Consider the following 13287-nt stretch of genomic DNA (forward strand, 5'->3'; position numbering starts at 1 on the left):
AGTCCCGACACTTATGTATGGAAGTGAAACATGATGAAAGCCGAGTGAACGCGGTTGAAATGCGATCTCTCAGACGAATGTGTGGGAAATCAATGTATGACAGAGTCGAGTATAATTGATAAGATTAAAAAAGGGTCTCCGAGATGGTTCGGTCACGTAGAACGAATGGACGACGAAAGAATTTAAAAAAAAAAAGTATATATGGCGAAAATGAACGGCAACGTGAGACGGGGACGACCGAGGAAGACGTGGCATGATCAGATAAACCAAAACCTCAAGTCTGGTCATGTCAAAAGCGGACAGAACCGAGGGGCATGTATGACAAGATGTATGAATGTGGCAGTCTATTCTCTCTGCCTACCCCTACGGAGAAATGGCGTGATGGTAGTAATAGTAGTAGTAGGTACATTTCGTACGATAAAAAATAAATAAATGAAAAGATTCCTCTTCTTGGTGTTATTTTAAAAATATTTATAGACTACGGACCCGACAGACGTTTTCCTGCCCGAACGTTCGTTTGCCTACTAAAACCTCGGAATAAGACTTTTCATTGATAAGTAGGTACCCACCCAGGTACTTGTTTATGGTTGGATTTCAAAACATAAAACAGTTAATTTTCAAATATTGAATTCTTTTTGCAAATGTCAAACTCGGCTATTCTCCCCAACGGGGGTGCACTTGATAAATGAATGCGATTTTCGAAAATTTATTTACTGTCAGTTAATATTATTTTGGCGTTTCAAAAAATCCAGTAAAAATAAATAAATGGGAACAAATTATAACGAATGTAAGGAAAGAATCTGATTGGTTTCCATAAAAAGTGAATGATAAACACAAAAAAAAATTAATCCTTCCATTTTTTTTGTATAAACATTCTCTTCAAATGCAAACTCTGGTAGGTCGATGAAAAAAAGATTTATGCTCCTTTGTTTTACAGATTAGATTGAATTTTTTTATATCTTAGTACACGCGCAGCGCAAAGATCTACATTTCGCTGAAAACCGCACGAAAATCGGTTAAGCCGTTTAGAAGTTCAGTGACATCACACGTACGGAAGAATTATATTTCACCGGTGTAAATATGGAAAACATTCCAAAACTGCTATTTTTATTTATTTATTTATTATTTATCACGCTATTTATTGCATTTAGCCGGCGGTTGGCGAGCCAAATGTCATTTAATTTTCACTTTTTTGTATTAGATACTCCTTAATATTTTGCAAATGCAATATATTGCAATTTATTTTATGGTAAACGCCGATTTTCGCCTGTGAACAGTATTTATTTATGAGGAAAACTAAAACAAAACGACGCGAGCGTTGACTAACGACTGCGATAACTTAAGCATGTTCACTATTGCTCAAATGCTTAGCATGTTTTTAAGCACGTCGATAGTTATTTGTGATTGAGCTACGGAGCTTACCATCGGATCGTGTTACAAAAGAACAAAAATATCGTATGTGCAAAAGACTGAGAAAATACTCCACATATTTTTAAAGCTTAGAGGTATCTTATTGACGGATCAATTGAAGACAGTTTTATTCAATATGCAATAGTTGGATGGGGAGGAGCTTTCAACGCTCATCTGAGACCTCTCAACTAGCTGACTCTTCAGAGAGTTTTAGGAGTGGAGGGTGTTAATGGCAGGTGTTGTATGCTTCAGGTCAAGATCAAACATCACTACACGTATATGGGAAGGAAGCGTTTCTAAAAATTAAGGATACATGAAAAATAAAGGAGATGTGGGATGACCAGAGACGGACGGGAGAGCAGCGGACGGGTACTCACCGCTAGAGGGGCGGCCGAAGGGCTGGTGCTGGTAGGCCGGCTGGTGCGGCGGCGGCGGCGGCCCCGGCGTGCTGGCGCCGCTGGGCGCCGGGCTGTAGGCCGCGGCCGGCGAGCCGTAGGGCGCCGCGGCGGGCGCGCCCCCGTCCGGCGCGGGCTGCAGCGCCGCCGCCGCGGCCTGCTGCGCGGCGGCCGCGGCGGCGGCCACGGCGGCCGCCGCGCCCTTCCAGGGCGCCGGCTCGTCCAGCGCGGCGGCGCCGCGGCGGCTCAGGCCTACGGACATCTGAGGCGGTTAATTCACATCTGCCCGACCGTCGGATTACAAGGAACGGATTGGACTTTGCCGTCACCCCCGATCTTGCTTTCTGTGATCGATATATATTTTCTCACTGCAAACAACCAAAGTAAAAATATGCTAGAGCCATAGAATTCAGAATAGTCCAGAAACCGCATACGCGCATCAAACAGAAGGCGACTGAACTACTTTTTTACGAGTAGTTTTACGTTTTGACCCATTAGTTTCTTTGTAGACGTCGCGCAGTACGCAACCCCCGATTTGAATACAACTATGCCGTGTTGTGTCGTTTTTAAGTGTAGAAAAACTGCCGGAATGGGATCACATTTCACGTGTAATTAGCTTATGCATGTGTAAGTAGCAAATGCATGACTTAAAAAATGAATTATTTTTCCATCTGTCAGATTGTCGAAGAAAACAAAATGGACATTTCGCTAGTATTGCTAGGGTAGTAAATTTTTTTGCCCTACTTTGCTCATCTGAAGAGAGAACTAATAAAAAATTGGACCTCGGATTAAACAACGCCGTAGTGGAATTAGCTTATGCATGTGTAAGTACCAAATGCATAACTTAAAAAATGATTTTTTTTCCATCTGTCAGATTGTCGAAGAAAACAAAATTGACATTTCGCTAGTATTGCCAGGGTAGTAAATTTTTTACCCTACTTTGCTCATCTGATGAGAAAACTAATAAAAAATTGGACCTCGGATTAAACAACGCCGTAGCGGAATTAGCTTATGCATGTGTAAGTACCAAATGCATAACTTAAAAAATGTTTTTTTTTCCATCGGTCAGATTGTCGAAGAAAACAAAATGGACATTTCGCTAGTATTGCCAGGGTAGTAAATTTTTTACCCTACTTTGCTCATCTGATGAGAAAACTAATAAAAAATTGGACCTCGGATTAAACAACGCCGTAGTGGAATTAGCTTATGCATGTGTAAGTACCAAATGCATAACTTAAAAAATGATTTTTTTTCTATCCGTCAGATTGTCGAAGAAAACAAAATTGACATTTCGCTAGCATTGCCAGGGTAGTAAATTTTTTACCCTACTTTGCTCATCTGATGAGAAAACTAATAAAAAATTGGACCTCGGATTAAACAACGCCGTAGCGGAATTAGCTTATGCATGTGTAAGTAGCAAATGCATTACTTAAAAATTGAATTATTTTCCCATCTGTCAGATTGTCGAAGAAAACAAAATGGACATTTCGCTAGTATTGCCGGGGTAGTATTTTTTTTACCTACTTCGCTCATCCAATGAGAGAACTAATAAAAATTGGACCTCGGATTAAAAAACGCCGTAGTGGAAAATTGACCGAAATTATCTTTAAAACATCAAATATTAAATAACATGATGTAAAAATATCAATTTAATATGAAATAAAATTTGTTTTTGTTTTAAATTCAAAGTTAATTAATTAAATTATTCTTCACTTCTCTACTCTGTTTTGTCAATCAATGTTTCCGCGTGCGATACAAAATTTTAGAGAAATCACCTTACATTTGTGTTGGAATTATATTGTTGGCAACATGACGCGACCACTTCACGAATGCGCGCGGCGAAGGTGGGGCAAAGAGGGGGATTTTCGGACACAGTCCGATGTATTCCAATATGATTCTACGCTCCTTCTGGAATATTCTTAATTCTACGTATAGAGCGCTCGTCGCAAATAATTATTTTTATTATTTAATTATATTTTTTAAATGATACGAAGTGGCTTTTAACGGATACGCTTTTTCTTATATTTTTTTTTAATTTTAGGAGTGATTTATATTGACACACGAAAAATCATTTGTATCTGGGATGTTAATTTATTTTATAAATACAATGCTTGACATATAAAGCAACATAATTATAAAAAAATCAAATTTAAAACTGAAATAAACTTAATTATTAACGACGTTCTTACGAGGTTACGTCATTTTGCAAACATGTTAGAAATTGAAAAAATAACATTTTCAGGCGTCGCCTAGTCTAGTATGCAGGTGAAATAATTCAATTAGACGAATCTCACCCGCATAAATAAAGGTTTCAGCTCTTTAACTTCACAAACATCAACAGATGAAAGAATTGAAGGAATATAGATGTTCGAATATGGGCAGAATGGTGAATGTAACAGTGTGCTAAGTGGCCACTTAAACCAGCCATTGACAGGTCATAAGCCCTGTAGATGCCTAGACTTCCGTATTCCCTTCTCAAAAATGTTTTCCCTCTCTGTTGAAATAAATTTAAATAGATTTTATCAGTTTTTCATGCAAACATGAAACTCTGTTTCCGAAAATTGATTAAAAACACGCAAAAACGAGCCTATTATAGTGTGCTTAAGACAATTATTCACAAAAAAATAATACATTTATACTTTATTCATGAACAACATCAAATGAATTCTTTTTTATTCGATCAATTTGTCCCTGATTTTATACATTTATTAACATATTACAACAGAGAGATGAAGAACATTTAAGAGAAAGTAATATAGAAGTCTAGGCATCTACGGGGCTTATGACCTGTCAATGAATCAGGTTGTGGTCCCGTGGCTAGTGTCTCGGACTCACGGATCGAAGATCCGTGGTTCGAATCCCACTCTACCCCACCTTGATTTCCATTTTCTAATAGTGAGTTATTTACAACTCGTTGAAAATGGCCTTCAAAATTAAATATTTGCGTAAATTATGAGAACGCGAATATTTCTTTCTAAAAAAATAAATTTAAAAATTCACCATTCTGCCCTTATTTAAGCATCTATATTCTTTCATCTGTTGATGTTTGAGAAGTAAAAGAGTAATATCTGTTGTAATACGTTGGTATAAAAAGCTCCCCGGGGAGTTGAATCCAGTCCTTGTCTACAAAAATTTGGACAAATTAAAATTATGATTATACATTTATGTTTATTTATATGTCAAGGATTGTATTAACAAAATAAATTAACTCGCCAGATACGAATGATTTTTCGTGTGTAAATATAAATTACTCCTTAGAGACGTTACTACAAAGTTATGTCGTCACTTTTTCTGACAACTGTCATTCTGATCAAGCCATATTTTAAGCACTATGGTTAAGTTCGTCCAAACACCGGCAAAATGGTATATCACGCCCTTGTACAGTATTCTCTTATGGAGTAATTGGATGGGGAGGAGTCTGTGACAATCATATTGAGCCTGAAGAAACCGTACAAAGTCATTATTGAAATTATAATTTTATTATATCGGGAAGCTGAACTGTCGGCCTCGTGGTGTAATGGTCAGCGCATTTGCCCACCATGCAAGAGGTCTCGGGTTCGATTCCCGACAGGGTTTATATGAAATATTTATTTAATAGGGTGTTTTTACACTTGACGGCGTAAGTATAGCCTGTGAGCTCGCCAATACATGACAGATGACATTAACATAACCATAGAAAAAAAAAGCAGTTGAGCTCTCAGAAGTAAAGCAACGTGAATGCAGCAATGCTTGAACTACATGTCAATAATATTCTAATAATAAATAATATTATTTGGCCATACGGAACTTTAAAGCACACCTTGGTTTAATTACTAATAGTATTTTATCGGTTAGGTAGGTGTATTTAAAAAAAATGTTGCGTACCTGAAAAAAGCACAAATAATTATGTTTTTGTAAATGATGTCAGTAGCGACACTCAGAGAGTGGCTTTGTGACGTTTTGTCATTTTTTATAAGAAATTCATGGCGTAGCCGAAATACTGTTATAAAAACGAGGATGTTTTGTTGATTGACGTTAGCAGGCGCTACCCAGGGGCGACTTTGTGACGTGAGAAATTATTTAAAAAAAGAGATTCATGGCGTAGCCGAAATATTGTAATTAAAACGAGGATGTTTTTGTTGATTGACGTTAGCAGGCGCTACCCAGGGGCGACTTTGTGACGTGAGAAATTATTTAAAAAAAGAGATTTATGGCGTAGCCGAAATATTGTAATTAAAACGAGGATGTTTTTGTTGATTGACGTTAGCAGGCGCTACCCAGGGGCGACTTCATGACGTGATGAAATTATTAATTTAAATATTTTTTTTCATTTTACATAGCGTCGCCGAGATAAGAAATTGCGTGGTGTTTCGAAATTTAACCGTGTAGGTAGCCACCTAGTTACAATATTATTTTTGTATTTGTATAACTCCTGTTTTATAATGTTTATGTATTTATCGCTATAAGAATTGAACTAAAGATAGTTTTTACTTTTAATCGCTATCCGTTTTTTAAATTATGTTTGTAACACTCAGTAATATTTATTTTTCAAGTATTCAATGTTATTTTTGCATTTTAATTAATATTGTTAATATAAAGCGTATTTTTATTTATTCGAATTTACTAGACTGTTTTTATTTAAAAAAAAAAATGCATATTTCTCTATGTATTTTTCTGTTATAAACAATCTATTAAAATAATACACATCAAATTTCCATTGTCTGTTGATTTTATTTGCAGTCTTCTTTTTTTTCGATGGTTAAAACTCTAGGAAATTCAAAGACAATAAAATTTTAACTGTCATATATTGGCGAGCTCACACGCTATACATAGCCCCACTTGACTATTTCATAGTCCCTGGACTGGTACCTGAGCCGCCCGCATTCACTCTCCTTTCAACATGTTTCTACTGTTACATCTCTCGAAAACATGCTTCACAGATACACAATTCTCCTGCTTGCTCGTCAATATAAAAAATAACAAAATTGGTTCGGTTTTGAGGGGCGGAAAACGGGACAGCGAAACGTCGATTTTGTCAGGCATAAAAGGTATGAAATTCAGTGTTCTCTTCCGCGTAGCATCGGGAGGCATTTTCAAGACAGAATAACATTGTTTATGTACGTATTTATCAAAATTCTCTTCAACCGCATATCCTGACATGTAATTTGAAATACAATAATTGATATCAACGAGTGTGTACTCAAATCTATCAATAACAAAGCGTTGCTGGGTTCAGATACTTGCGTACATAAACAATGTGCCATTTTTCAAAAGATCTTTTTTTGACCATAACGTGCGAGTTCGGAACACGGTCAAGACGTAAACACAAGAACACAATAGCGAAAAACTGCGTGCACTCGACGCCGGGATCCGTGCGCGGTCCTCGGGGGGCGCGGACCCGAGCGGGTGTCGCAGTCGCGTGATCGGGACATTTGAAACAATCGCTTTTCCCGCTGGAACTTCGCTCTAGATCGGCCGATTTCGCCGGCGCGAAGGGGAAACGCGCCAGAAAACACACGCACGCACGCACGTAGGGAGGAAACTGGATGAAAAACAACATTACATTTGGGTTTCCGCTGTCCTCCGCGGCCCTGTCTCATGGCGAGATTGCGGCCGAGTCCGCTCTCATAGTCCGCCGCTGCCCTGTGCTCCCAAATGGTGACAGAACGACAGCCGCGCGCGGGGCGAACGAACACACGAACGAACGGCCGGCGAACAGCTAGAACAACAAACAGTTGCGGGCACTTTCGACGAGCACTCACGACGCGGTGACTCTCGCTGGCTTCGCGGACGACCGCGCGCTCGGAGCGTATTCGGCAACTGAAGAACCGAACGCCGAAGCGTCACTGGGGATAGGGATGCGAAGGACACATCGATGTTTTCGAAACATCGATACTCGCTAAAACTAAAAAATAACGGATCGAGCCGAAAAAATCGATACATCGAAGCTGCGGTGTTTTAAATACAGAATTATTTTTATCGACAATGTTTTGAGTGGGTCCAAATGTTAGCGCTTCGATAAAGGTTTCAGTTCTTTTACTTCACAAAAGTAGACAGATGGGAGACTTGAGAAAATATGGTCCCGTGGCTAGGTTGCGGACTCACGGATCAAAGGTCCGGGTTCGAACCCCACTCATCCCCAACTTGATTTTCATTTTCTAACAGTGAGTTATTTACAACTCGTATAAAATAGCAATCAAAATTTAAAATATTCGGGTAAATTATAAGAACGCTAATACTTATTTAAAAAAAAAAACAAATGTAGGCGGAATGGTGAATGTTACACAGTGTTAAGTGGCCACTTAAACCAGCCGACGACAGGTCGTAAGCCCTGTAAATGCCTAAATTTCCATATTCCCTTCTCAAAAATGTTTAACCTCTCTGTTGCAACAAATTTAGAATAATTTTTTTATCAAAGATCTTGTAATATCTATGTTTTTCATAAGTTATATTTTTTTATGCATGCATAAGAGTAGCGTCGGCGTTGTAGTACGGTAGTCAGCGCGGTTGCCTACCATGTAAGAGGTCTCGGGTTCGATTCCCGACATGATTGATATTTCATCGTCCCTGGACTGGCACCTGAAGCGTTAGACTGATCATCTTACCTTCACGTAACAAAAATGATCAAGTTACACTGCGATCGATGTGCCGATTCAGTGCCCTATGCACCATTATGTGCGGAAAGGGAACGATGATGATTATAGTAGCGCGTTTGCCTGTCATGCAAGAGGTCTCAGGTTCGATTCCCGACATGGTTAACATGAAATATTTATTTTAAAATGTCTTTTCACGCTAGAGTATTTCAAAGTCCCTAAACTTGCACGTGAAGCGTAAGACTTTATTATATCACCATCATGTAACAAAAAGTTTTAAAGGATACGCTGCGATTGGTGCACTAATGCAGTGCCCTATGCACTATTAGGTGCGAAAAGGAAATAATAATGATGATAAGAGTATTTTAGACTTACTTTTTCAAATGTGTAGCTAGTTTTAAAAATACACAATTTCGGTAGTTATTTATTCAACTCAAATAAAAAATATCGGGGTTTTTATGTTTTAAATATCGCTTTTTATATTATTAATATTAAAAGCATTAACTTTGTGGTCAAACATGTTACTAAATGTTATTAAATATTTGTATGTAACCACGTACCGGCTTTTCTATGTCTACCGGTTTCAGTTGTTCTTTTTACATTATAACTTATGTTTTTCGATGTTTTATTATAATACATCGATGTTTTTACGTAACTATTTTTATCTAATATTTTTTTACATCCTAAATTTTTTTATTCTGATAAATACATCGATTTTATGAAAAAGTATTTTAAAATATCGTCCTGATATTAGAACAACGACGAATGTGCAAAAAATGCTACATTGACTTTGTTTTAAATTTGATCTTGAAAAGGTTTTTTAAGGTTTCATATTCAAGGTTTAAAAATAAGATATATGTATATAACTAACCCTAAGTATTAAAGGATACACTTTCGTTCTTATCGAATTATGACAAAGTGTCTAAAGAAATTATTCTTAACCGCTCCGGTGGAAAGTTGAAGAGATGATCATGACGAGCATTTAAAAAATATATATTGAAGTAAGAAAGCAAGTGTGCCTGTGCGTAAATGCTATTTTATGGCTTAAATTTGTTTCTTGGTATCGGTTCGACAGTAACTACCAGAAAAGGTATTTACATAATACAAGGCTAGCACAACGTGAAGACTTGTCAGTACCGGGTTTGTAAACAAGTATGGCCAAAGAACACTTCATTTTAAAATTCCTAAAATTTTTAATAAGATTCCTAAGCAGATCTTAAAAGAAAATGTCGACAAAACATTCAAGAAAAAAATAACTAAATGGCTAAAATGTAACAAGGCTTTACATTGATTATTATTTTAGGTTAACATTGAACTATTTAAATTGCTGTAAATATATTTTGTGTGAAAAATACGAATGCTTATCCTTTAGATCTTAAAAATGCTTAAATTACCTGATGAATTTATATGATTCCTTCAACTTTTGTTTTGTAAAGGTAAAAAAGAAATCTGTTGAAAAGCGGTTTAGTGTGTCATTATTTTTCCTTTTGTATTTTCACCACCCCAATCAGCACTCCCTTGCGTGGTGCATAGGGCACTGCATTGGTACACCAATTGCAGCAATCTTGATCATCTTTGTTACATGAAGGTAAGATGATCAATCTTAAGGTTCAGGTGTCAGTCCAGGGACTAAAATAATCTAGTGTAAAAACACATTTTTAAATAAATATTTCATCAAAACCATGTCGGGAATCGAACCCGAAACCTCTTGAATGGTAGGCAAACGCACTGACCACTACACCACGAGGCCGACGGTATATATTTTCTGTTCATGTATATCTTCTAAAATGAAAAAAATAATGATAATTAATTTACCCGAATATCAAAAATTCCTAATGACCTAGGCGAGTGTCCGCGTAGGATTAAAAATTTATAGAATTTTATAAAAAAATCGTCAAATACATCGATAAATCAATTTTTTTAGATGTCGATTCTTTGAAGATCGACGTTCCGATAGCCGATATTACATCCCTACTAGTGTGGGGACGTTAGCGCCGCGAGCGGCCGAGCGGCGAACTAAACGCAGGGATCTGCATTACCGACGCGCCGGCGCCATATTTGAAGTTTAGACAATATGACAGACGGTTTTAACTTATTTTACAAACAAACAAACAACCCGATTGGCTGTATCGGTAATCTTAGAGGATAGAATGCCACACAGCAATTCTTACATACAAACGTTGCGTCCTCTATATTTACGGACCTTTAATGCCGATTATTCTCACTTTTGACAACTACATCTCAATGAAGTAATTTGTTGAGTTTGATTATTTTTTCTGATTTAGGAATAAAATCGCTGGTATATTTAGCCGTTCTTTCATCGTCCATTCGCTTTGCATATCAAAATTGTCGCAGCACTTATTTCGTATTCAAAATGACGCTTTATAACACAATAATTGTACATAATTTTGTGGCAAGTGGCTCTGCACAAGGTAAGAGGGAATGAGTTCTAGAAAAACATTAATATTTTCCTTGTAGATTATTTGAGAATGGAGTATTCTTGAAGACAAATCAATTGTCTTTTTTTGTCTAGTAAACTCTTTGAGTACTATTCTTGAATGGATGTATTTCAAGAGAGTATACTCCCTTTGAAAACATGCTTGGTAAGTTGACAATGGATTCTCTTATACAATATTACAAGAATATACATTGACGTTTTTAGACACTTTTAAATTAATATATTAAAATAAATTAGGAAGAATTTTAAAATTAAATAAAATACAAAGGCTGAGCATTTGTAGGGCTCATTACCTGTGGTCTGCTGGTTTAGATGATCACTTTAAACAATACGTAATATTCATAAATCTGCCTGTTAGACTATCCTAATGTCTTCCATTTGTTGATTTTTGTGAGGTGCTTACTTTCGCACGACAGAATATATAAAATGGATCAATTATTAATATCACTAGTGATGTAATGTCATTCATTCTGCCTGTGTTTGGACGTTCACGCTTCTTTTCAAATTCCATCTGTTGATTTTTTGTGGGCATACGTCACTTTGAAACGATTGTACATTCATTGAGATTTTGGCATGATCTAAATACTGTTATCTTTTAAAAAAATGGTTTATTTGGGAGAATGTTCCATAGAAATATGCTGATTTTTTTCGTGTGTTTAATTTCATACGCTAAATATCATCAGAACGCCGATTTAATATGACGTGAAGTGTGTTATGTCGAGGAAAACAATATTAAAATATGGTAATGTTGAGTTCTGTAAAAAATGGGTATATTTCGTCCGTTTTTCTAGCCGTAATGTAAATATTGGGGGAATTTGACAATATTATAGAAACGTATGCCATATAATATGTTATCGATTGAGTAATGTTTACAAAAATTCGCGCCGGGTTGACAATAATACGTCCCGGCGGAGAGCCGCGGCTCTTACAGAATAATTAGACGGAAGCTCGGGTGTCCCACCTCTCTAGTGGTGGCGCAGGGCTCCGTAGGGCTGGGGCCCGGCCATGGTGCAGCACTAGTCCATCCGTAACACAAACACCTCGGGATCGATACGGGCGCTACGCCCCTACGGGGGGCTCGCACACGCCGCTGCCACGTTCCGTACGCGCATCACCAACGCGGGGCCGAGTCGCGCACCGAACCGACAAGATGGCTGGACCGCACACTCCGAAACGCGGGCTATCGTGCTGAAACTGTCGGAGACGCGAGAACGGCACAAAAGCGCGCAGCAAACAGCACTCGGCACGTCCGACGCGGATGCCAATAGGCCATAACTCACGCGGCGGCGTCCCTCTCTCCCGCGCGCGGCGCGCATGTCGCCTCTCGCTCGGACGCGGCAGCCATTTGCGATTCTAGTGCAGCGAGTGCGATAGGGACGCGGCGGAATCCGTCCGCGGCGCGTCGAAAGTCGCGCGCCGCCTAATAAAAAGAGCCGTTCGAGAAAACGCCGCCGGGTTTGTCCGCGGCGTTGAGTTTGTTTCTGGCTGCGCGGGGCCGCCGTTTTGGCGGCCGCTGCCGGCGCGCGCGGACGCGGAGGGAGACGGCGTACACGGTTGACAGAGCTTCGATGCGCCTAGGAGATTGACACGGCCGAGATAAAGATAAAACACATAACCTAGTAAATTATACCAACGCTTCAGGCTACGCGCCATTATTCAAAAATTCATTATTTTATTACTTACCTAATTATTTACAAATTACTGTCTTCTTTTCAATATTTTCTGTGGGTTTTCTCACCTCGCTACTGAGGCGTCCTAGTCGTTGTCGCGTTTTTTAAAAAATGATTTTTTATCTCATTTACACATTTTTATGTTTGAAAGTTTTATAATACATAATAATAAATCTTTATTTACCATGGCATACAATGTGAGATATATAAAATTTAAAAAGGCGTACATAGTTGAATGGCGGATTTATTTCCACTAGTAAATTCTTAGAGCCTGACTAAAAGCGAATTAAAAATACAATAACAATAAAAATTCATTGAAAAAACTGAAAATTACAAAAATAAATAAAAAAGTTAAGAAAAAAAGAAAACAGTCAAAACCATATTTAATATTATTTATTTATTTATTATATATGGCCTAAGACAATTACAACAGTTACATAAAGAAACATAAATGCAAGAAACTGAACAAAAAGAACACAAAACTATTTAGCAAAGACAAACAAGGGCAAAACAATAATTATATACAGTATATTCATAAAAACGAAAGACCTAAGACTTCGAGCCAAACCATGCCAATCCAACTTCATCCCACACTGTTTAGTCGCGAAGAGATGTACGAAAAGCCGGAAGATCTATCCCAAAGAATTCCAAGTCGTGCGATGAATTGACTAATCTACACATTCTGAACATTGGGGCATAAAAACCAAAGTTGCTCTTAGAAGATTTTATAAATAGCAGATTTTGACTTCTGGTGACACGGTTGGGAACATGAAAAGAAATTG

General features: G+C 37.9%; 1 protein-coding gene across 3 annotated transcripts; it reads right to left on the minus strand.

The window, feature by feature from the left end:
- Positions 1–1674: 1674 nt before the first annotated feature.
- On the minus strand, positions 1675–12449 carry LOC148271166 (uncharacterized). Of its 3 annotated transcripts, none has more exons than XM_088241756.1 (2): positions 11797–12449; positions 1675–2067 (listed from the first exon to the last, which is right to left on the minus strand). In XM_088241756.1, the coding sequence occupies exon 2, from the start codon at positions 2065–2067 to the stop codon at positions 1714–1716; it is 354 nt and encodes a 117-aa protein (XP_088097882.1). In that variant the 5' UTR covers positions 11797–12449; the 3' UTR covers positions 1675–1713. The 3 variants fall into 3 exon arrangements, 2 of the variants coding, with proteins under 2 accessions (XP_088097882.1, XP_088097881.1); XM_088241755.1 differs by lacking the exon at positions 11797–12449 and adding an exon at positions 7348–10586 and having other exon boundaries at positions 1675–2057; XR_015825189.1 differs by lacking the exon at positions 1675–2067 and adding an exon at positions 2136–2173.
- Between the last annotated feature and the right edge of the window lie 838 nt (positions 12450–13287).

The sequence above is a fragment of the Micrasema longulum genome, unplaced genomic scaffold (genome assembly GCF_059751315.1).
Source record: "Micrasema longulum isolate JH-2025_06_02 unplaced genomic scaffold, ASM5975131v1 h1tg003052l, whole genome shotgun sequence".
NCBI classification, from domain to species: domain Eukaryota; kingdom Metazoa; phylum Arthropoda; class Insecta; order Trichoptera; family Brachycentridae; genus Micrasema; species Micrasema longulum.